Raw genomic sequence first — 26421 nt, 5'->3', positions numbered from 1 at the left:
ATAGAATCAGATATGATGATGAAACCTGGTATTTTACATATGAAAAAAATATTTTGGAATGAATTTATTAGACCATTTCTTGAAGAGGGCTGCTGTTAAACTATGTTCGATAACTATCATTGATACTTTATCTAAATTTAGTATAGAAAGGTGTATGCCAGACACAATGCAACACCCTCATTAGAACCTTTCTTCTAAGTATCTTTATTACATGTTTGTGTTTGTTCTTTAGTAATGCGTAAATAAATCTATACTGATAAGCTTGGCAGGGTTTGAAAACTTTTTTTCCTGCAGATAATATTCAACAAAATGCACAAGAACAGTGTTCATATTACTTCATGCTTAAGCATGTCAGTTGCATTGATAATAACAAAAGTACTTAGTTCAACTTATTCCTTGTACCAATTTCTTAGAGTACTTTCTAATGACTTCTTTTAATTGCCTTCTTAGAAAGACTACCAGCATGAGGCAAAAAGCTCGGTTGAAGGGGTTGTCTTGATATAAATTTGCACAAATGGTTGCTGCACTCTGTGTAGATTTTAAACATAATCTAGAGAGCAGGTATCTGTAATCAAAGCCTGTGATCAAGTACAAAAAATTCAAGAAATTTAAAAATATATTTCTTCATAAATAAAATATGTAATAAAGTTGTATTGATTAATTTGCTCTCAGTTTATTAGCAAAATATCGAAGAAGATTGATACTTTTCAAATATGTCCATTCAACAGAGCATCTGTTTGAAAAAGTTTTTAGGAATTTACAACTAAAATAAATTCAGTAGCTGCCTCACCTGCATGGGTATCACATGTCCAGTAGTGCATTTTGCATGTCAGAGGTGGGGTGGGTGGATATACTAAATTAAAGAATGTGTGGAAGCAGGCAAAACACCACATTATGTGATACATTTTGCTTAAGAATTTACATTAAAATAGATTGCATACCTTGATCACTTGTCACTTGTTATGGATGTGATCATATTGTGATATGACTTTGTTCTCATGATAACTTACAATAAAATCATTTTTGTCTGGAAATTTATATCCTGTGTAAGGGTTTACTTTGTATTAAATAATGTTCATAATTATCAAAAGGATGAAATCCTTGGGTTAAAGAAATTGGAAGGATTCTTTAGATTCTGTAGATTAAATGCATTTCATTTACTTTGAAAGATGTATTAAATTTATATAATTTTAGTTTTGCCATTATTGCAAAGCAATTCCAGCTTATCAATTGATGATAAACATGGAGTGACCAATTAGACAGTTGATTTGGGCATCAAAGGTCAAGGCGACTGTGGTTGGAAAATGGCTTCTGCACCATACTTTCAGCTCTCAGCCATGACCTTAAGTTTGTGCATGACTTGCAAGTTGGGTAAGAAGGAAGTCTATTGATTTGGGTGTCAAATGATGAAAGGTCAAGGTCAATGTGAGTGAAATTAGATAAATGTTTTTTGACTAATGACATTAGTTCTAGACCAAGTACTGTGTGCAAATTTTGGGGGCCATTACGCTTATAAGATGTATGATGTTTTTTGATTTTGGAGCAAAAACAAATCAAAGACCTGGATCACTGTGGCTCAGAAAAATCAGTTTTGCTGAGTAATTTTTGTTCTGGGGAAGATTACTGATCAAACGTTGTGAATGACTGGCCCTAAGGATAATAAAAAACCTAGATATTCTTAGAGGACTATTCAAAACAGGGAAGGTGCTGTTCATGGACACCTGTTCAAATTGTTCTAAATTTGTGAACTATTTGGACCCATAATATTGGCATGGAGTTTAAGGGAGGAATACATATCTTACAAACATGAAACTAATTAAGTTTATGATCTAATATGATTGAACTTGTAACCAAACTATTTTGAGTAAATCTTCAATCTTTCATCTTCTTGATCGGGAGGGGGTCATACTTACTTCAATCTGATAGGTTGAGCACATATGCACGAAGATATTTTAAACTGACTACAGGTAATAGAATACATAAAAACAATTTATACATTAATTTTGATGATCAAGTTTGAGGATATGATTCATCCTAGCACTTTTGATTGTGTAAATATGGTTCTCACAAATGCTTCGTTAAAATGATCAGATATTCAGAGTTGTCATTAGGTTGTGAAACAGTGGAAGAAGTTTTGAAGTTTTATATAATTTTGTCTGTTGTTTTGTCCGGAGATCAACTAGTTCCCAAGATTTCAGATAAAAGTGTTCTCATGTTGTTGCAAGCTATGAACATTAACAGAAGACCGAAGGTACTCTCTGACTATGTGTAATTGGTACTCATAATGATAGTAAAGCACGAGTAGTTAAAGAGCCATTCAGGGAGAAATAAAGTGACACACGTATATCCTAATCTGTGGTTAAGCATGTATAAAATTTTCTAACATATACTTTCATTCCTTCTTTTGATTCTCGAAATGTGGCCATATGCCAAGGTCCTCAACAGTCTCTCACTATGTTTATGAGAGAGAGAGAGTTAAGACTATTGGAGAAAAAATTGTCAACACCAAAGTTTGCTTTATCAAAATGAGCATTTTGTTAAAAATAAATCCAGATAACTTAAACATCAATAGTAGAGGAAGGTTTAACGATAGCCATTTCCGTTTCATATACAGTTACCAAATATTAAACATCAAAATATTCACAAAGGGGAAAAATTATTCTTCAGTTACTGTCTTTTATTTATATAATTTCTTCACTGTCGTCGGTTCTGGTGCTCTTTTTTCTGCATGTTTTACTTTGAATTTCTTTTCTGGATTGGGGTTTTCTTTTGTTTCTTTTCTCTTTTCTTCTTCAGAATTGTCTTCATTTTGTCATTTTTAAAAAGAAAAAATTTGTTCACTTTGTGGACCAGTGCATTTTGTTATTGATTGTAATACAATGTATCTTCACTTCTGTCTCTCTTTTGAGCTGTCTTAGGGGTTCCTTGTCTTTGATGTTATGGACGTTCTCGAGTCCAGTTTCCTTTCACTTGATGAGTATAATAGGTTTTATAATAAATCTAGGGTATGCGCCATTTGCATTTACGTCTCCATGTTAATGATTTATTAGATTTTAGTGATTAGAGTTTGATTATGGAAAGTCGTTGTTGGGAAAATATTCCTCAGCCGGAGTAATTAGCTAATTTTTGTAGGCAAACGTCATAGTGTGCAGTATGGATGTGATTTTATGATTGGCATGAATTTGTTTCGTAGTTGAGGTCAGATCAGAGCAGCATAAAATAGGCATGGAGACAAGTAGTTCTTATTTAAATTGAAGTGTGTTGATTGGTTGTTTATTCCCATGTGAAATATTTGTGATAGGGAATGATATTTTGTGCAATGGAATAATCAAAATGTGGTTCCCTTATCTGGAGACGCCGTTTATTGTTGGCAACATGGCAATGTAGTCTAAAGTCACATGTGGAAAGTGACTCAAAGTCTTGGTTCGGAAGCCATACAATTGTGAAATTGTGATATTTGTGGTCATTCATTGGTGAAAGTAAAATTATTTATAGTCTTGGCGTGTTATTTGAACTTATAGTTGACAACTATTGTTGTCTAGAAGACCTCGGAAATAGGGGAAAATGAGTGACTTCTATCAGAATACATGTATTTTATTCGCTCGGGAGATAGAACCCATTCGCATATGACAGCATCTTGATGTTTATATCGATATGCGTTGTCTAAGTCATGTTTGAAGTCTACTTTTAAATGACTCTTGGTAAACCCTGACCAGAAGTGTCATTTTATGTGGCTTTTCCAACTTCAAATATCTAAACTGCATGAGTGTGTTATTTTACGCATGAGTACTATTATATATTCGAATCAATCTGATGTATGATGGTTAACCTATTTCGTTAAAAGTTACATATGTATAAAATTCATTTTCAATTTTCGTAATGTCTTTTATATTTTCACTGGATATCTATTAAATCAAGTCTATATATTCAGATTGTATTTGGATGGTATCTGATGATGTTTCTAAGGAGTACTTAAAGGATTAATCTTCAACGAGTAAAATTTTGCATGACCTTTGTAGAGCATAATGTGTAAATGAAAACTCTGATTCCCCAGTACATTTTGTTCGAGTTGGGTATCCAAAATTTACCACTAAAATCGATGAAGAGTTTTACTTTCCATAATTACCAACTGCATTATTTCTTTTGATTCTGCTTGCTTTGCCTATATGTGTGGCATTATTCAAGAACGATCAAACCATCCATTTCCTTTTGGTTGTATTTGAATGATTATTTTGTTTAAAAATATAATATTTTAATAAGGAGCATACTGTCACAACTCTACATAATAAACCAGAAAAAAAATGGGCAATAGTTTTTCTTGCGTAAATTCTGAAGGTGACAAGGCGAGACAATCTGACTTAAATTGTTCTGTATCCAACTGGGAAATGGCATAGAGTACTACTCATTCAAACATTGCTTCGAATTGTATTTTCAAGCGACACAAGGATAACAAACCCTTCTACACGATAAAAAAGGATATAGACATAAAATTTATACAGTCGCTGTAAGAAGAATGAGAAGAAAAAAGAATGGTGACAAATAAGTCTGGCATTTTTCATTGGGTACAGAAAACCAAATTGAAATCAAAGATCTCTATTTTTTCCCCTTTGCTTTATGGATGAATGAAGAGAAATGAGGACTGCAAATATCAAATATAACATTTTGCAAAACTGTATATGAAGCTAAGGGATAATATTCGAAGGTGGAGGAGTCATTTATCATTTCAAATCACCAGCAGCTTATATTAGACAAAATATATCTTTATTAATTATTAATTAGAAAATATCCCCTTATAAGAAACGATATCTACTTAATTGAAATGTACATTATTTTCGTAATTCTTTGCAACAATTGTTGATATCCTTTTTCTCTATAACCTTATTAACTGTAGCTATAGCATTGACCGTTTCAATTTCTTGCATTTTGGAAATATTTTCCTTGAGCCCCATTTGTGCGTCCGACACAACTTTGGTATAATATGCCTTTGGCAAAATTTATTTCTAAAAATATTACGTATCCTTGTTAAATTAAACTTTTTTTATCTTTCTATATGAGCTCAATAGATTTAGAATGTGTTTGTTCTTAACTCTTAGTACACTAGTTTCGCAATATGACAACGAATTTTAAACAATAATAATGTAGTCTATTGCTCTGTAAGCTACTGGTTTACATCTCTTTGGGAATGATTTAAGTTACAAACGAAACCCTGATACAATGTGCCTGGCTGTTTTGATTGTACTAAACACTTAGTAACCCGCTTCAGTGACGCTTATGTTCGGTCCACTGTTGTCACTACACCAAAGTCCGTCTGCCAAAGGAACACATAATACATACATTGCTATGTACCTTAACACTTGGATAGGGGCTATATGGCTTGGTGTCCCTACTTTAACACTTTGGTAGGAGCTGAACGATGTGATGCCCGTATCTTACCACTGTGATAGGAGTTGTGTGTCTTGTAGTCCGTATCTTAACATCTTGGTAAGAGTTGCATGGTATGGTGTATCTGTCTTAACACTGTGATAGTAGGTGCATGACTGATGTACCTATCTTGACAGGACTTGCATGGTCTGATGTCCCTATCTTAACAATGTGATAGAAGCTGTGTGGTCTGATGTCCCTATCTTAACAATGTGATAGAAGTTGCATGATTGATGTATCTATTTTAACAATGTGATAGTTGTTGCATGATTGATGTACCTATCTTAACAATGGGATAATAGTTGCATGATTGATGTACCTATCTTAACAATGTGATAGTAGTTGCATGATTGATGTACCTATCTTAACAATGTGATAGTAGTTGCATGATTGCTGTACCTATCTTAACAATGTGATAGTAGTTGCATGATTGATGTATCTATCTTAACAATGTGATAGTAGTTGCATGATTGATGTACCTATCTTAACAATGTGATAGTAGCTGTATGATTGATGTATCTATCTTAACGTAGCTTTAACAGGTATTCAGCCATATCGCTATGATGTCTGCAGTGGGGCAGTTTATAGTGATATCTAGCACTGGTGCATCATGTTGCATGCTTGTAGCCTCATGTCCCACCCAGTCACATTATCATGACACCATGTCGACCAGTCCTAACACTAGCTTCTTAATGTTGAGTGCTGAGCGAGGTAACTGTTATTACCATTTTTATAAGTCTTTGTTATGACTCGGTAGGGGTTCAAACCCGCAACCTCCTGCATTCGAGGCGGACGCTCATACCACTAGGCCACCGGAGCGGTCTTTACAAAAAGCATTGTATGCACTGAAATGCATGCAAAAATACATCATTCATTTACAAAAATGCAAAATCTGACATAGAATTGGTTCTTAAAATTGATAAAGATACAACGGGTTGTCTTGGTTTAAAAAACAATTATCTGGTTTTAAAATTCGACATAAAACCAAATACAAACCTGTGGCAAAAGCTAACACTGATTTCAGAAGAAACTTTATCAAATTAATGAACACCACAGTATTCTGTAAATTCATAAAACATTAAAGAAATTGTAAATACCAATATTTTATTTTATAATGTCAAAACAATAATTTGAAGGAGAATAATTACTGATGATGCCTTATAGTACTGGTTAGAATGAAAAAAAGAAAACTAAAGAAATCTGTTTATGGATGATTTGCAGTATTAGTACATGCTATTATTTGAATTTTACTGTAACCATGGTGATCAAATGAGACTACACTCGACAGATACAGATTTATTCAGTGTCATTGTTGAGACGTGCACATTTTACAGTGGCATGAAGGGTAGCCTCAAATTTTATTATACCAGTTACCATCGCACAAATGAGTTAAAAAGTTCCTGTACTTTTCAAGGATGAGTTGAGAGTTTTTTAGCTAATGTCAAAGCTTTATTTATTCATAACTTGCAAAGATATAAAGAAAGCTTGTAAAAGAATTGAGATGTACTTAATGAAAACAGAGTTACACTTCCAAATGTCAAAGATTTCTTATTCAAGCACAAGGAACAATGTTACACTTCGAGATGTAAAAAGACTTTTTTATTGACATAAGCTAAATGATACGTACATGTAATACATATGTTTAAAAAAACACAGTTCAAGACAATAACTTTTCATTGCTGTAACATCAAAGAAAACCAGTATTCAGAATTATACCAATTGATCAGGCATGAAGTGACATTATAATTACAAACACATTATATATCATACAAAGATTTATTATTCAAGCATAAGGAGATTTATTATTCAAGCATAAGGAACAAAGTTAAACTTCTAGATGTACAAAGACTTTGCATTCAGGCACAAGGAACAAAATTAAACTTTGAGATGTACAAAGATTTCTTATTCAAGCACAAGGAAGGAGGTTACCCTTTGAGATGTACAAAGATTTCTTATTCAAGCACAAGGAAGTAGGTTACACTTTGAGATGTACAAAGATTTCTTATTCAAGCACAAGGAAGGAGGTTACCCTTTGAGATGTACAAAGATTTCTTATTCAAGCACAAGGAAGTAGGTTACACTTTGAGATGTACAAAGATTTCTTATACAAGCACAAGGAAGGAGTTTACACTTTGGGATGTACAAAGATTTCTTATTCAAGTACAAGGAAGGAGGTTACACTTTGAGATGTACAAAGATTTCTTATACAAGCACAAGGAAGGAGGTTACACTTTGGGATGTACAAATATTTCTTATTCAAGCACAAGGAAGGAGGTTACACTCTGAGATGTACAATTTCTTATACAAGCACAAGGAAGGAGGTTACACTTCGAGATGTACAAAGGTGTCTTATTCAAGCAGAAGGACATTTACTTGAATTGACTCAGATCGTGATTTCAATTGGATAAAGGTAAAGGAATTGTATGAATTTGATTGGATAAAAATAAAATAGATGAAGTAAAGTATGAACTATTGCCTGCATTTATCTATAACTGGTCTTGAAAGTCACAGATCATGCATTTATGAATATCGTACCAAAATGACATTAAAATAACTAGAGCCCATAATATTTTATTAGAACTGAAATTCACATCTTCAGTCAATCACATGTATCTACTATCATGATTGTTTGTGCATAGTACAAGCATCGTCAATTTTTCAGTAAAAGAAAGCATTTGCCATAAGGAGTTTGCCTTCTGTTATTAAATATATCTCATTTTCATTCACATCCATCTACAGTTCTTTTAGATAGTATTATTCTGAGATGTTGGCTAGTACTGCAAACATTACGTTGGCTTATCATCCGGAAAAACTGGCCCATCATGGAATCGTGTTACACATTAAAGTTAATCCTTCCAAACAAACCAGTAGTAGCCTACCAGAAACAACAAAACCTCAGACATCCTAGTCAGGGTGAAGCTAATGCCAATAACAAACCAAGACCACACTAGTAAATCTGACCCCTGTGGATTTGCCACTGTAGAACATTGAAACCAAACAGTTTAAACCAAGAAGACTAGATAAAGAAGCCATGCACAAATAACATCATTACATCTTTGCAGCTGGCACATTTTCATTTCAATAATTCTTTCAAATTGTTTATCAGTCACCCAATAGCCTATATTTACTACTAAATAATGAAATATCCGTGATATAATTTGTGGTTATACAAATTTACATTAAAACAGATGGTGATATGACTTATCAATTTCTAGGTCAATATAAAATATGTTCAGCATTAGCATCAAATTGAAGCCAACTAGTTGAACCATCAAACTTTCAAACTTTTTAATCCTGTAGAAAGTCATGTAAAATTTTGTAACCTCAACACTTTTTGTGTTTTCTGTTAGTCTTGCTTGTGTTTTGTATTTGCTTTGGAAAAAGACTCATTCAGAATTGAAAGCATTTAGGCTAGTTAAAGCTTGTATTGCAGTGTTATCAGTTTATTGCATATATATATATATATATATGCCATCCCAAGCATATAGGTCATTTGTTATGAAAATGTCAGATCTATTTTTAATAGGTATCTTCTAAAATATTTGCAGTATTATTTTTAAACCGTTTTCTTCTATGCAATTCTTTACTCTGCTAATTTTTCATTTGTCCGATCTATCATTTTCAAATTAAAATGATGACACCTTGGTTTACATCATTATAGAGTTTATGGTGTCATAAGCTTGATACAACCTTCATTCTTAAGACAGTACATAATTAATTACATTTGTTGTCATGGACATTGTTAAACACCTACTACGCGTAATTATACAATTAGACACGATTCTTCTCTTCTTTAGATTACATTCAAGATGAACTCGTCATATCTTTAAAACACAATAATCTCACAATATCCCTTTGTGACATATTTTATTTATTTTCAAGATCACTCACTGTCTTATCTGACATATACATGTATGTTTCATTTTTTCTCTTGGAATCAAGTTATATAATAATCATTTGCAAAGATGAAAAGAATATTGTAATATATATCTATATTGTGTGCCTAACATTTATCCATGATTGTAAGTTGTACTTTAGGGTCATGGTGATTTGTAAACATCATGTTTATATAGCTAACTTTTGTTAATGCTTGTAAGTTATGAATAGTTGTTTACTGACATCTGATTTCAAGGTATAGTCTTATTTACAAAATCTTCGAATGTTCAAGGAGAAAGCTTTTGACCCACATCATGGTCATTTTATTGTCTTTCGGTTTTTACTTAAGGTTATGATGAACAAATTATTCTCATTCCTATTTTAGTTTAATTCTATTAAATCACTTTTAATTGTTTTCAGATATAATCTGAGAAGAATCATTGAATTAGTACTTTATATTAATAAGTGGAATTACAAAATGGTCATTTACTGTTTGGGCTAAAGTACTATTTTGGGATTATTGTGGACTCATTCAAAGACATTTTGATACATTAAGACTGTTGGTACATGAAACTAACCAAGACTAACGGTATATTAGTACATTCAAGACTGGAATTCAATCAGAGGTCTGTATACTGTAGGACTGGTGATATAACATTTAGGATTATTTGGGAATTAATTCACAATATTGTACATTCCTACTAAATTGTTAATTTAGAGAATTAATTTAGAGAATTAAATTATTTGTTAATTTTTACTCAACTTGCTGGTTTTGCTTCTTTCAGTTACTTAGTTTCGGACCATAGGGTCATAACAATATCCATTAAATGCTGATTATACTCACTTATGACATTATAAAGAAAAACACCCTCAATATTGTCTTGTTTCACACTTTTGATCATTCCTGTTGAGAATCAACTGTATAAATGAGGAACACAGCATTCAAATATTCTTGGTAAGTAATATATTACAATACAATTCCCAAAAGCTATGCAAAGCAAATGCATTACATAAAAAACTGAAATTTCATATACATGTGATTCTTTTGCAACGAATCTACTGTTATTTCCATTTGAAATGGCATAACATTATATTTGTACATCATGAAATTTTTGCCTGATTTTATATGTTTCTTTTTTACTTTAATTGTGTTATTTCCATTTTAACACATTAACCCCTGGAGGTTTTTGTCGTTTTTGCCTGAAATTCGAAACAATTTTGAAAGCTATTTCTGAATGCATCCTAAGACATCAACTTCCATGTGATCTTCCAATAACATAATGCCTAGTTGTGTTAGAAACATCATTTTTCATTGGCTATTTGGCTTGTGCATGAGAAGAAGGGTACAAGTTGGAGTTCTTTTTTCTTCTTTCTTTTTTACTTAACAGACCGATTGTTTTCGTATCGAGACCACTCTTTATTCCAAATGCCCATCTTATCCTACTTTTTGCAAAGGTTCATCTGTCTGTTTGCAGTTCATACCAGTCTGCCTTAGATCTGAGACAAAAAAGTCTAAAATCCTGACACAAAATCGGATTCCGAATATGAGCGAATGTTGGGTGGAAAAAAATTGGGTCCAAAAACTGAGGCTTTTTCCTCTTTATTTTGTAGTGCAACAAAAATTCCAGATTATTTGGTATCATTGTAGAGCAAGATCTGTCTACCTTTCTATAATACCACCCACTTTAGTGTATCATACATGACCTTGATGCTACGGAGCTCGGCAGTAGGCTACTACCTCCTGCCACGTAAACTCATCACCAGGGGTTAATGTGTTAAATGGTATAAAACCATCTTTTGAACATGGATAAAATTATGCATGCTTTCACTGTCACAACTTTTAAAATACGTTTAAAAATCACTAAAACCATGCCTCGCACAAATCTAGATTTTAATGATATCCATAAATAAACTGAAAAATTCCAAGAATACAAAAAGTTGAAATTGTGTAAGTTAGACATGCAAAGTTTTCAATGATGACAAAAATCGCAAACTTTGCACCCATATATAAACTGTATTATGTTTATGTTACGTCATTGCGATTAGTAAAACAGCTCTGTTTGAGAATAGCCAAATCCTCAAAGCATTAGATTATCTCTTGGATATACGAAGCATGATTCCATTATCGGACCTCATCACAGCTGCCACTTTCTTTCTCGGCGTATGGTCTGGATCTAGTTCAAATTTGTATCTGAAATCATATGAAGATACTATATTACAGTTTTACATTGTGTGTGCCTGGTGTCTTGAGAAACGCTAAAACACCTTGTTTAAATGCCTACAACAATGACTTGACACTTGTGACCAGAAACATGAGCTTCCATCATCATTCATATAGTCTGATAACCTTGACTCAACTTGAATCAAAAACAGAAATCCCATCCTTTAATAAGAACCCAGGTTACCAATATACCTAAGAGAAATTAAAGATGAACCAGTTTTATGGTCTGGGTGCCAAAATACACCACTGACCATTTGATCTTTCATGAGAATGTTTTAGGGCCAAGTTGACTTGAGGAAAATGTTTCCTAGGGCCAGGTTGACTCAAGAAAAAATTGGTCAGATCAGTGACATTGTTCAACCACAATCAAGTTGACAACACAGCTTATCAATGTTCAAAGTGAAATATGTTCATGGTGAGAGCATAGCCAAAATATAGCATGCCATTCTTGTCTCAACTTTTACTGCCATTTTTTCGAGAGATGTATATTATCATTCTGGCAACATGTGATGCTAATCTTTAAAATCCAGATAATATTTTGCTACCTTAATCAAAGTTTGTGAATTAACATCAAGAGCAATCCACAAGAAGACAACTCTTGACTCCTTGGATAGCCCCAGCAAAATGACCATCTTGAATGTAGTATATTCACAGTAATTTCCAAGGCAGCGGACAGGATTTGTGGGCCCTTGGAAACATTCTGCAGTATGAATTACAAATTATGATGGTGGTGGTGGGCCCCCTGACCGTTGTGGGCTCTCTGAATTTTGTCCTTATTGTCCTATCCTGTCTGCAGCCCTGGAGACAAGTACAGAGGAACCTCGTTAATCCGGATTCCATTTATTCAGAAACCTCGCTATCCAGACATAATTCAACGGGAACGGAATTTCTAAATGTTAATTTGCACTGTTAATCAAGAAATCTGCATTCAAAATCTGGGACCAAAGTGTAAAATTACTATAAAACTTGTCTCGATAATCCGGATGTAATCTGTCCAAAAATAAGAAAATTCGAAAAATCGTATACGAAAAAATAGTCAGTCAGATAACACAGATTCACCTATGCAAATTTGGAGGTGTGTCAATGGATCAATCTATGTTAAAGTTAGGAAGCCGGCATTTTTTTTGTACAGTTTAAATGGAAAAAATGAAAGAAAGATTACAAATTCTTCCTGTAAAACGGACATCACATAAAATTATCTTGAATTTGCTCTCCCATTACTACATGTACTTATGATTTCCAATGTGCTTGTTTGTGTGTGTGTGCGTGTGTGTGTGAGAGAGGTACAGAGGGAGTGTGTGCACGCATTTGTTTTTCTTCAATTGTTCATTCATAAGTTCTGTATTATGTTGATTATGAAAGTAACTTTCAAAAACTACGATACCTGTGAACTAGTTTGGCAAGGATGACCTTTTCTTCATTCATAGCAAAATGCTGCCCAATACAATTCCTGAGAATAAAAGGATAAACAACAGTAATTCACAATTTGCACAATTTTCTTCTCGAAGAACGAGATACAGTAGCGTTAATTATAGGCACGAAACTGACTGCACCTTCTTGCCACGTTATATTAATCTACTTTAAAATGCAACCATCACAAAGAAATCTCACTAATAATGCAATATACATACTATCTGCCTATTCCTCGTAACTAGACGATTCTAGTAGGAGTATTAAAAAACAATTGTTCATGAGGAATTTCCAAACGTATGAAAATTATTGCCAATGTACATTTGTAGCTTATGTTGGATCCATGTGCTCTGAAATAGTAGCAAAGATAAATACCATTTTTAATTAGGCAGATGAGAATAAAAGAAAGTAAGAGACACATTTTATAAATGTACTAAGCTTATATAACTTAAGCTTTCATTGTAAAAAAACGCAGTGTCTTTACCTTGGCCCAGCAGAAAATGGCAGAAACTGGTAGGAATCCATCTTAGCGATATTTTCCTTGGAGAACCTTTCTGGAATGAATTCCATTGGCTTCTCCCACACTGTTTCATTGTGGTGCAGCCCAAACATTTGGATAGTTACAGACGTTCCTGCGGGAAAGGTTTTTCCTTCCAATTCGAAGTCCTTGGTAAACTGTCTCTGAATGAAGGGAACTGGACAGTGATCGCGCATGCCCTCTTTAATGACCATTGTCAAGTATTCCAGATTGTTTAGATCATTCCTGTTGAATTCAAATATAGATAGCATCAGCACAAATCTTAACAATGAATTCTAATCTTGAAAAATGAGGGATAACTACTAATCGAACTCATCATAAGTTGCAGAAACCACATTTAAGCTACAATTAAAACAAATGTTAGTTAAAAATATGTTTATATTCAATTCAAAAATATGAGAAAAAAACAGTGCTTGACATAAGTCATAGAAGGGCTGGGGCTGCTATGATGATGGGGATAATTTAAAAATTGCTGCATTCCACTCAATTATCCTGTTAAGCAAAGTTAAAAAAAATTTAAAAAACAACATATGAAGAATTTTATTATTAATAAAATTGTTTTTCCTATTTTTCATTTGAATGTGTTAAGTAATGCACAAGTCAGTACGATATCTAACAGTAAACAAGTGAGGGCAAGAATTAAACATCTAGGATTAGAACCAAAGATAATATTTAGATATTAGAACTGAAATCTGCCTTCATTTGCTAAGTTATGGATGTTTGGTAGCAAAATCTGCATTTAGCTTGACTCAATTTCCTTTGCATCTGTCAATTCAAATGCAGAAAACACAAATGACAATTCTACGTCAGCAAGACGTATTACTACTTTCATGCACTTACGAATTCCGATTGCACATGCTCAACAGAGTAATACAATGGATAGGTTTCCTTGAAGTGATTCCAGCACCATAAGGCAATGTATTATGCTTGCATGGGCATATCTTTAGAGAACGATATGTAAGCAGGAAAGATTTTTCTTTCACTAAATACATTGTTTTGTTGAGTTGTGAAATATAGTGATCTTCGTAGTCCAGCATCATATTTCATAGCCTATGTATTAAACTAAACAAAAGTCTTTAGCTGTAAAATATTGTTCTTTCTCGTTGACGTCAAATCGTAAGATTCAGTGCTCATTACACCTTTATTTGCCATGAATCAAGGTATCTTATGCACTGAACGTGTTTTCTCCATCTATCTGCAAATAATTTATAATCAAATATTGGAAGACATCACACAACTCAGACCAACCATTGCAGATCATCCGTATCCCTGCCCTCGAGGACACTGTCCAACTCCGCCAGAACTTTTTCTTGTATGTCCTGATATTTGGCCAGTGAATACAGGATCCAAGAGATGGCGCTGGCAGTTGTGTCATGGCCTACAAAAGTTACAAATATTTATGAAATGTCAAAAATTATTCGTATCGAGAATGTTATTTCCACTGCACAAGCCTGACATTAGACATCATTATACATTTTTACTCTTGAAATATTTCATTGTGTTTGGTGCACATTAGCAAGAAAATAAATAAAAAGTACAAAATAAAGAAATAAATAAAGAAAAGTAAAAACCATATTGTAGACCTTTCTTGCAAGTCATCCGATTCTTGTTTTATTAGGAACTGTTTATTCAGTCTTGCTCAAAATGCTTATTTTGTGCAATACTCAAATTTATTTTTGTTTTCTTAGCCGTTTTTTTGATAACTAGGTAAAAGATGGAAAGTAAATGACACCCTCTTAGTGTAAAATTATGTGAAAATAACCAGAGATATTAAAATAAAGATCTCATACCTTCAAACAAAAACGTATCCACTTCATTCCTGATTTCGAGCTGGGTCATCCCTTTGCCATTTTCATCTTTTGCTGTCAGTAGAATGTCCAAGAAATCAAGATACTTCTTTGTTGACATTGCTGATGGCTCTTGGTTGGTCTATAAAATGATTTGTGTACATTTATGATCATGTATGGTCATTAAAGAAAATGGATTTAAAAATTCGAGTTACAAACCAATCGTTTTTGAAATCTAATGTAATAAAAAAGATGAGAAAAGTTGGTGGTGTAAGTACCTTGCTGTGAGATGTAGAAAGTGTCACAAGCAGAATTGGTTTTATATATATATATATATATATATATATATATATATATATATATATATATATATATATATATATATGTATATATATATATATATATATATATATATATATATATATATATATATATATATATATATATATACAAATCAGCAAGGTATTCTTACCAGAGCAGTCTGCCTGTTTTTGATGACATCTTCAGCAACGGAATGGACCAAGTCACAATTCTTTTTGAACCTCCGTCCTCTTGACGTCAGATAAAATATGATGTCTGGGTAAAGGTACGGTTTCCTAATTTAAAAGGATGAACATAATTAATATATACCCATCAATATTTTGCGACTGTTCATTTTAAATAGGTAGCATGCAAATTTCAGCACATTGCACACATTTCCATGAACAACCCACATTATTTTGAAATAATAATGCATAAGACCTTAGTAACTTTGGATATGATAAAGTATGATTGGTTCAAACTAAAATATTTGGTATGCACATGTAGTAATTTATAGGCAAAATAAAGGATTTAACTTCGCACCAATGTTGCCTTTAATTTGTATAAATGCAGAACACTAAATTGTGATAGTTGCATCTTTTGGATAAGCTAAATGATGAAAGAGAAGGACTAAACGATGAAAGTTAAGAAAGCGATAGGAATCTAGAGACATACCTTCCCCTGTAAGACCATGTATCCGATAAGTCGTGTACAGCCTGAACATAGGGATGTGTATCTCTGCAATTATATATATATATATATATATATATATATATATATATATATATATATATATATATATATATATATATATATATATATGTATGTATGTATGTATGTATGTATGTATGTATGTATGTATATATATATATATATATATATATATATATATATATATATATATATATATATATATATATATATATATATATATATATATGTATGTATGTACCGCTCCGGTGGCCTAGTGGTTAGAGCGTCCGCCTCGGATGCGGGAGGTCATAGGTTCGATCCCCAACCGAGTCATACCAGAGACTTACAAAAATGGTACTAACAGCTGCCTCGCTTAGCGTTCAGCATTAAGAGGTTAGTGTTAGGACTGGTCGGCCAGGTGTCAGGATAATGTGACTGGGTGGGACATCATGCTACATGTCTGCGGCATGATGCCCCAGTTCTAGACATCACTATAAACTGGCACATTGCAGACATCATAGCGATATGACTGAAAAATTGTTAAAGCTACGTTAAAAATCAAAATCACATCACACACACACACACACACACACACACACACACACACACACACATATATATATATATATATATATATATATATATATATATATATATATATATATATATATATTTACGTATAAGGTTGATCTTGTCTTTTAATATTAGATCTATTCTTTGTCGTTTAGCTAGGGGCTTAGATTTTGTGAAAGCTTAAGTGATCATTTTTCATATTTTATTTCATGAATATTCATCACTTGTTGAAAAAGGTGAGAACTATGATAAGAATCATTCTCCTGAGTGACTATTATTTAATCAAATTGTTGCCTGCTCAACTTAACAAACTTACAGGGCTTACGACTGAGTGGCAGATACTGGGACGAACATGTATATTTTTATTCGGCTGCCCGTATTATGTCACTGGCTGACACATTGGTTTCTGGTTGTAATTGGCGATCGAACATTACCTCATGCACACCTCTTGTTTGCATTTGACAAATGGAGACATCTGACAGTCTCTTCAAACTTGTCATCTGTTAGATTAGTCCCATCTCTGTTTATTCATGTTCCTTTTGGTACATGTAGCTCCTTTTCAAGGAAGAAATCCTTCTTTAACCAGCGAGACATGGAATTCCAAAATCACGTGCCTTTACCCTCAGCGAACAATATTACCATTATATGTCTGCCGTGTCTGGTCATTGTGCGCAGAGCACATCTCTTTTTCAGTTTTGGTGACCTTAGCCTTTGAACTATTTACTTCAAGGCAGACTGATTTCTTTTTTGTCTCAAATACATGCTCTGCACAAACTTGATAATGATATGTGGCATGGGAATAAGTTTCTGAAACCCGTTTCCTTTTTAAGGTCCTTCCAACCTTGACCAGAGACCTGTATGCCCCAAACTCAGTTGGTGTGTTCTTCAGTGGCTCAAATACATATCTACAAAGCTTTATAATGGTAAGTGGTAAAGAACATGTTGTGGAAATAGTTTCTTCTTATATCTGTCCTTGACACCAAGACTTTCAACGTCTTGATCCAGTAATTATCAGCCTCTCAAATATAGCCACCCACAAGGATTGATTCAAGTAGGTGCTAAAGAACTCAAGATATCGTGCGCAAACCGTTTTTGCTCTTAGAGTTACTATGACTTTAAGTTTTTGTCATTTGACTTTCAAGTCAATAGGTTTCATTCTTATTTCAACACATGTTGTTTACAAGGTTTGGTCAAAGCGTTTAGTACAAAAAATAGTTGTGGTGTGAAAACAGTTTTCCTACCTCAGTCGCAATCTGACCTTTGATTTTAAGCCCAAAATAGACTAGTTTCAATTTTGCTCAAAAATGCAAGCCAGTAACAAGGTTTGCTAATGATAGATAGAGAACTTGAGTTAATGTGCGGAAGCAAAATAAGAAATAAACTGACAGACGGAAGATTAACAGTATACCCATATAAGCTTCTTTCTTATGGCGGTTGTGTATAAACATGTAATACATGGCCTGTATCGAAACTGAACAAAGCGCAGTGTACACATGATCCCCAAAGTGCAAACGGTGCTTCACATGTTGTTTCACATTTTGTTTCACATGTTGGACTGAAAGAGAATACTAATACTGGCAAGAGAATCCCATTGAAAGAGAAAGAAAAAAATATGAAGATTACTGTTCCATTTTGTTTTCTAGTTGTTAGTGGGACTGCATATGAATACACTTACACGGCTATTTGAGCTTAAATATAGCAAATATTTCAGTCAAATTTTAGAAAAAAATAATTCAGCATCACAGATTAGTGTATTCTGGGATAGCAAATTTACTGTTATTTTTTTATAGTAATACAGACAGACAGACAGACTGACAGCCACACACACAGGCATATATATATATATATATATATATATATATATATATATATATATATATATATATATATATATATATGTATATATATATATATATATATATATTATGATTCAATTTGAAATGGTAAAAGGATAATTTCATAATTTCATAATTTATAGATTGTTAAAAAGATATATTTTAAGTTGTTACTTTAATCTAAGTCTGGTAGATAACTTAATAAAACACAAATATGAGTTGATCTCCAATTCTTCTAAAGCTCTTCTCAATATTTCTTTATTTGTTAATGGAAAAACTGTTAATATTCTAATTCTTGAAGGAATACTTTAATTACCAAGCAAAGAAAGATGGAATGGGTTTGACAGACAAGAAAGACTGTCATTAGTGATTAAATTACTGCATTTGTAAGTTAATTATGATTTCTAAAAGTTATGGCCTGGTTTCAATTCCTCATAAGAACAAGTCATCTAACTCACCATCCTGTTCATTAAAATGATATTGTGACACTGTAGAGATCTGTCTATATGTGCATGTGTGTGCCGGTGTGTGCGTAGATAGAAATATTTTACTATCTTTTGAGAAGAATATAAAGGAAGTCAAGACGCTGGTGCACAGAAAGCAGGCAATATTTGCTGAAAATCATGGCATGGGATCCAGCTGTAGCAAATTGTCACTCTACTTTAACTGATAAACAATTCTGTGTAATCTGTTGTCATGGGTGTTTGATCTGGAATGTGTTGATCTGGAATGCATTTTATTTGTATTTGAAATCCACGGGGATTGCAAGCAAAGTGGAACATTATTTCAACATCTGGTGTATGTTAGCTTCACTTATCTTTATTTAATCATCCAACCATAAAAACATATTTATTTGGGATTTGATATGTATTCCAGTTTTCACTTATAAAGCAAATAGTCAACCTGAGGATACATCATCATTGGAAAAGATATTTCCGATTGTGCTGCAGCGTGTGACATGGCAAATTGTTAAATACGGATATAGTGTACATGAAAAGTTGAAATTCTGTACCTCACTCCACCTCACAGACATACAATATATATATATATATATATATATATATATATATATATATATATATATATATATATATATATATATATATATATATATATATATATATATATATTGTAATGAACATTAATCATGATTTTATTACAAAAGTGAGAACTTTATTATTTATTTACTTTTGTTGAGCTGTAATTTTTGTTGCGACATCACATACATATTGGAAATAAACGAAATTTTTAAATTTAAATTCGTTGCCATCATTCATGTTTTCAACATATTTGTTTAGTGTTCACAGGATGTACAAAGCAGAATTTATGACTAATCTAAAGTATTAACATTATGACTAATCTAAAGTATGAACATCATGACTAATCTAAAGTGTGAACATGATGACTAATCTAAAGTGTGAACATCATGACTAATCTAAAGTATGAACATGATGACTAATCTAAAGTATGAACATGATGACTAAAGTATGAACAGTATGAACATTATGACTAATCTAAAGTATAAACATCATGACTAATCTAAAGTATGAACATTATGACTAATCTAAAGTATGAACATGATGACTAATCTAAAGTGTGAACATGATGACTAATCTAAAGTATGAACATGATGACTAATCTAAAGTCTGAACATGATGACTAATCTAAAATATGAACATGATGACTAAAGTATGAACATGATGACTAATCTAAAGTATGAACATTATGACTAATCTAAAGTATAAACATTATGACTAATCTAAAGTATAAACATCATGACTAATCTAAAGTATGAACATTATGACTAATCTAAAGTATGAACATTATGACTAATCTAAAGTATGAACATGATGACTAATCTAAAGTGTGAACATGATGACTAATCTAAAGTATGAACATTATGACTAATCTAAAGTGTGAACATGATGACTAATCGAAAATATGAACATGATGACTAAAGTATGAACATGATGACTAATCTAAAGTATGAACATTATGACTAATCTAAAGTATAAACATCATGACTAATCTAAAGTATGAACATGATGACTAAAGTATGAACATGATGACTAATCTAAAGTATGAACATTATGACTAATCTAAAGTATAAACATTATGACTAATCTAAAGTATAAACATCATGACTAATCTAAAGTATGAACATTATGACTAATCTAAAGTATGAACATGATGACTAATCTAAAGTGTGAACATGATGACTAATCTAAAGTATGAACATGATGACTAATCTAAAGTCTGAACATAATGACTAATCTAAAGTATGAACATGATGACTAATCTAAAGCATGAACATTATGACTAATCTAAAGTGTGAACATGATGACTAATCGAAAATATGAACATGATGACTAAAGTATGAACATGATGACTAATCTAAAGTATGAACATTATGACTAATCTAAAGTATAAACATCATGACTAATCTAAAGTATGAACATTATGACTAAAGTATAAACATCATGACTAATCTAAAGTATGAACATTATGACTAATCTAAAGTATGAACATGATGACTAATCTAAAGTATAAACATAATGACTAATCTAAAGTATGAACATGATGACTAATCTAAAGTATGAACATTATGACTAATCTAAAGTGTGAACATGATGACTAATCTAAAATATGAACATGATGACTAAAGTATGAACATGATGACTAATCTAAAGTATGAACATTATGACTAATCTAAAGTATAAACATCATGACTAATCTAAAGTATGAACATTATGACCAAAGTATAAACATCATGACTAATCTAAAGTATGAACATGATGACTAATCTAAAGTCTGAAGATGATGACTAATCTAAAGTATAAACATCATGACTAATCTAAAGTATGAACATTATGACTAATCTAAAGTATGAACATCATGACTAATCTAAAGTGTGAACATCATGACTAATCTAAAGTATGAACATGATGACTAATCTAAAGTATGAACATTATGACTAATCTAAAGTATAAACATCATGACTAATCTAAAGTATGAACATTATGACTAATCTAAAGTATGAACATCATGACTAATCTAAAGTGTGAACATCATGACTAATCTAAAGTATGAACATTATGACTAATCTAAAGTGTGAACATGATGACTAATCTAAAGTATGAACATGATGACTAATCTAAAGTATGAACATGATGACTAATCTAAAGTATGAACATTATGACTAATCTAAAGAATGAAAATCATGACTAATCTAAAGTATGAACAATATGACTAATCTAAAGTATGAACATCATGACTAATCGAAAGTGTGAACATGATGACTAGTCTAAAGTATGAACATAATGACTAATCTAAAGTATGAACATCATGACTAATCTAAAGTGTGAACATCATGACTAATCGAAAGCGTGAACATCATGACTAATCTAAAGTATGAACATGATGACTAATCTAAAGTATGAACATGATGACTAATCTAAAGTATGAACATGATGACTAATCTAAAGTATAAACATCATGAGTAATCTAAAGTGTGAACATCATGACTAATCTAAAGTATGAACATGATGACTAATCTAAATTGTGAACATCATGACTAATCTAAAGTATGAACATTATGACTAATCTAAAGTATGAACATGATGACTAATCTAAAGTCTGAACATAATGACTAATCTAAAGTATGAACATGATGACTAATCTAAAGTATGAACATTATGACTAATCTAAAGTGTGAACATGATGACTAATCGAAAATATGAACATGATGACTAAAGTATGAACATGATGACTAATCTAAAGTATGAACATTATGACTAATCTAAAGTATAAACATCATGACTAATCTAAAGTATGAACATTATGACTAAAGTATAAACATCATGACTAATCTAAAGTATGAACATTATGACTAATCTAAAGTATGAACATGATGACTAATCTAAAGTATAAACATAATGACTAATCTAAAGTATGAACATGATGACTAATCTAAAGTATGAACATTATGACTAATCTAAAGTGTGAACATGATGACTAATCTAAAATATGAACATGATGACTAAAGTATGAACATGATGACTAATCTAAAGTATGAACATTATGACTAATCTAAAGTATAAACATCATGACTAATCTAAAGTATGAACATGATGACTAATATAAAGTATGAACATTATGACTAATCTAAAGTATAAACATCATGACTAATCTAAAGTATGAACATTATGACTAATCTAAAGTATGAACATCATGACTAATCTAAAGTGTGAACATCATGACTAATCTAAAGTATGAACATTATGACTAATCTAAAGTGTGAACATGATGACGAATCTAAAGTATGAACATGATGACTAATCTAAAGTATGAACATGATGACTAATCTAAAGTATGAACATGATGACTAATCTAAAGTATGAACATTATGACTAATCTAATGAATGAAAATCATGACTTATCTAAAGTATGAACAATATGACTAATCTAAAGTATAAACATCATGACTAATATAAAGTGTGAACATCAGGACTAATCTAAAGTATGAACATGATGACTAATCTAAAGTGTGAACATGATGACTAATCTAAAGTCTGAACATCATGACTAATCTAAAGTGTGAACATGATGACTAATCTAAAGTATGAACATGATGATTAATCTAAAGTCTGAACATGATGACTAATCTAAGGTCTGAACATCATGACTAATCTAAAGTCTGAACATTATGACTAATCTAAAGTATAAACATCATGACTAATCTAAAGTATGAACATCATGACTAATCGAAAGTGTGAACATGATGACTAGTCTAAAGTATGAACATAATGACTAATCTAAAGTATGAACATCATGACTAATCTAAAGTGTGAACATCATGACTAATCGAAAGCGTGAACATGATGACTAATCTAAAGTCTGAACATGATGACTAATCTAAAGTGTGAACATCATGACTAATCTAAAGTATGAACATGATGACTAATCTAAAGTATGAACATGATGACTAATCTAAAGTGTGAACATGATGACTAATCTAAAGTATGAACATGATGACTAATCTAAAGTCTGAACATGATGACTAATCTAAAGTCTGAACATCATGACTAATCTAAAGTGTGAACATGATGACTAATCTAAAGTATGAACATGATGATTAATCTAAAGTCTGAACATGATGACTAATCTAAAGTCTGAACATGATGACTAATCTAAAGTCTGAACATTATGACTAATCTAAAGTATAAACATCATGACTAATCTAAAGTATGAACATCATGACTAATCGAAAGTGTGAACATGATGACTAGTCTAAAGTATGAACATAATGACTAATCTAAAGTATGAACATCATGACTAATCTAAAGTGTGAACATCATGACTAATCGAAAGCGTGAACATGATGACTAATCTAAAGTCTGAACATGATGACTAATCTAAAGTGTGAACATCATGACTAATCTAAAGTATGAACATGATGACTAATCTAAAGTATGAACATGATGACTAATCTAAAGTGTGAACATGATGACTAATCTAAAGTATGAACATGATGACTAATCTAAAGTATGAACATCATGACTAATCTAAAGTATGAACATGATGACTAATCTAAAGTATGAACATGATGACTAATCTAAAGTATAAACATCATGAGTAACCTAAAGTGTGAACATCATGACTAATCTAAAGTATGAACATGATGACTAATCTAAATTGTGAACATCATGACTAATCTAAAGTATGAACATTATGACTAATCTAAAGTATGAACATGATGACTAATCTAAAGTATGAACATCATGACTAATCTAAAGTATGAACATCATAACTAAATTTTGACGATATGCTGATAAGGGTAAATTCCTACACACACACACACACAGATATATATATATATATATATATATATATATATATATATATATATATATATATATATATATATATATATATATATATATATATATATATATATATACACACACCAGACACATATGATTCCCTTAATGCAAGCCTTCAAAATCATCTTTTGCATGTCATCAACAAGGTATTCATTAGATTTTACCCAATAATATTAGAGACTCCTTCCTTATTCAATACAAGACATAATATATTATCTGCATGTAGTGCACACTGAGTAAAATGCTTTCACAAAATTTAATTCGCACAAACAGAATCGGGTTTTCTCTCTGGTACATACATAATAGAGGAGACTACATTATTATGCATATAATGTAAAATTCACTGAAAACAGAAATATATTTGGTCTTATTGACATTTTGAGAAAGCATTTGATTGTTTGATCAATAGTTCTATATGGTACTTTATGTTGTTGTGGGTGTCTTGTTAAAAGTTTTGAAACATTTGAGCAAATGGGTCAAAAGATTCAATGAACATGCGCAATTATGAGCTGTATAAAATGGTGTCTTGTCACAATATTCTTTTAAAGATAAGACATATTTATCGACAAGGTAATATTTATCTCCTCATCGGTTTTGTTTTATGGGTTGAAATAATGGGCTTATTATTTAGAAAAAGAAGATATAAAGAGTGACAATTTTAAAGGAAGACCAAAACATGATTCAAAATGAAACAGTTCTGATACTTCATTGGTAGCAGAAAACACTTAAAAATCACTTCACTTAGTAGAACAAGGTTCAAATTCTCCAGTCTCCAACCAAGCAATGAAATGCCACTGTATTGGGATTGGTCTAGAAGGGAGACAACTTCATACATTTTTAGAGGAAGGTTTATTTTAGCAAAACAAATTGTTGTCAACTTGAATAAGACAGTTGAACTGAACTAACTGTATGAAAAAAATGTAGAAATAAAGAAACTGGTGTATTTTTTTATCTAGCCGACCGTTAAGTAGAACTGGAAGAATGACTATACTTAGGTCGTTATTTATACCAAAATTAACACATCTTTTCATAGCATTCCATTAAAAAATTCCCACTTTCAGAAAGGTATTCAGAAACAATTTGTTTCAATCAAATCTGAGGAGATAAGAGGGTTTAAATTGCAAGAAAATTAATGTTTTAAGACTATGACCTCACTGGCTGCAAAATGACACATATCTATTTACTTATAAAGTCAATGATAATTGATTTTTTTTCGAAGACTTTCGCGAAGGAATACTTTATAACGTGGATAAATCTTGTGACAGCTTTGGATTTGTTTTTTTGCAGTTTATGGACCAACGTGTAAGAAGGTTTTCAAACACACACAAACACACATACACAATATTTTAAAAAAAGAATTGTTCTCGCGTATGAATAAATTAAAAATTTCCTTAATATTAACGAAAGTGATAGTATACGAGAAGTATTAGAAAAGTTCTGAATATTTTCTTATAATATTTGTTATTTTTTGAACCTCTCAATAATTTAATGCCGATCGATTGACAAAATAATGTTCTATAAACTGATCTGAAGTTGCACGTGCAGCATTCTGGACACCTGCAGATACATGCGTGTGACGTTATATAAGTATATGACAGTGACGTATCAATGTCGAGAACAATTCTGCTACTGTACAAAGAATATTCTGTAAAATCCAAGCGTATTTAAGGTTGTCTCCGACTGTCATCAAGGCCAACTTGAATAAAAATTCTGAGGCAGTTTTATCGTTTTAAAGATGGTTGGGAATCCACGGAAGATGACCCATGTCCTGGAAGACAGGTGTCTCGGTGAACTGGAAGTGGCTGCTGTGAAGGGGCCAATATACGTCGATGATTGATACACAGCAGAAGATATTTCCATTAGTATGGACATAAATTCATCATCT

The 26421-nt window shown here is 31.8% G+C and overlaps 1 protein-coding gene across 2 annotated transcripts in view; it reads right to left on the bottom strand.

The window, feature by feature from the left end:
* Positions 1-6998: 6998 nt before the first annotated feature.
* LOC149781827 (cytochrome P450 4F4-like) overlaps positions 6999-26421 on the bottom strand; it is a 65298-nt gene continuing 45875 nt past the window's right edge. The window contains exons 5-11 of one of the 2 annotated variants that reach the window (XM_089936008.1): positions 16229-16291; positions 15726-15849; positions 15257-15395; positions 14715-14844; positions 13413-13691; positions 12903-12968; positions 6999-11488 (exon numbers count right to left, since the gene is read on the bottom strand). In XM_089936008.1, the coding sequence (XP_089792134.1) occupies positions 11389-11488; positions 12903-12968; positions 13413-13691; positions 14715-14844; positions 15257-15395; positions 15726-15849; positions 16229-16291 (901 nt within the window). In that variant the 3' untranslated portion in view covers positions 6999-11388. Of the gene's footprint in view, positions 11489-11591; positions 12317-12902; positions 12969-13412; positions 13692-14714; positions 14845-15256; positions 15396-15725; positions 15850-16228; positions 16292-26421 lie in introns of those variants that run through there. The other variant, XM_089936009.1, reaches the window with a different exon arrangement.

The sequence above is a fragment of the Sinohyriopsis cumingii genome, chromosome 15 (genome assembly GCF_028554795.1).
Source record: "Sinohyriopsis cumingii isolate HCF-2022 chromosome 15, ASM2855479v2, whole genome shotgun sequence".
Taxonomy (NCBI): domain Eukaryota; kingdom Metazoa; phylum Mollusca; class Bivalvia; order Unionida; family Unionidae; genus Sinohyriopsis; species Sinohyriopsis cumingii.
The sequence above is the reverse complement of the archived record's forward strand: the minus strand, read 5'-3'. Positions and strand labels throughout refer to the sequence as shown.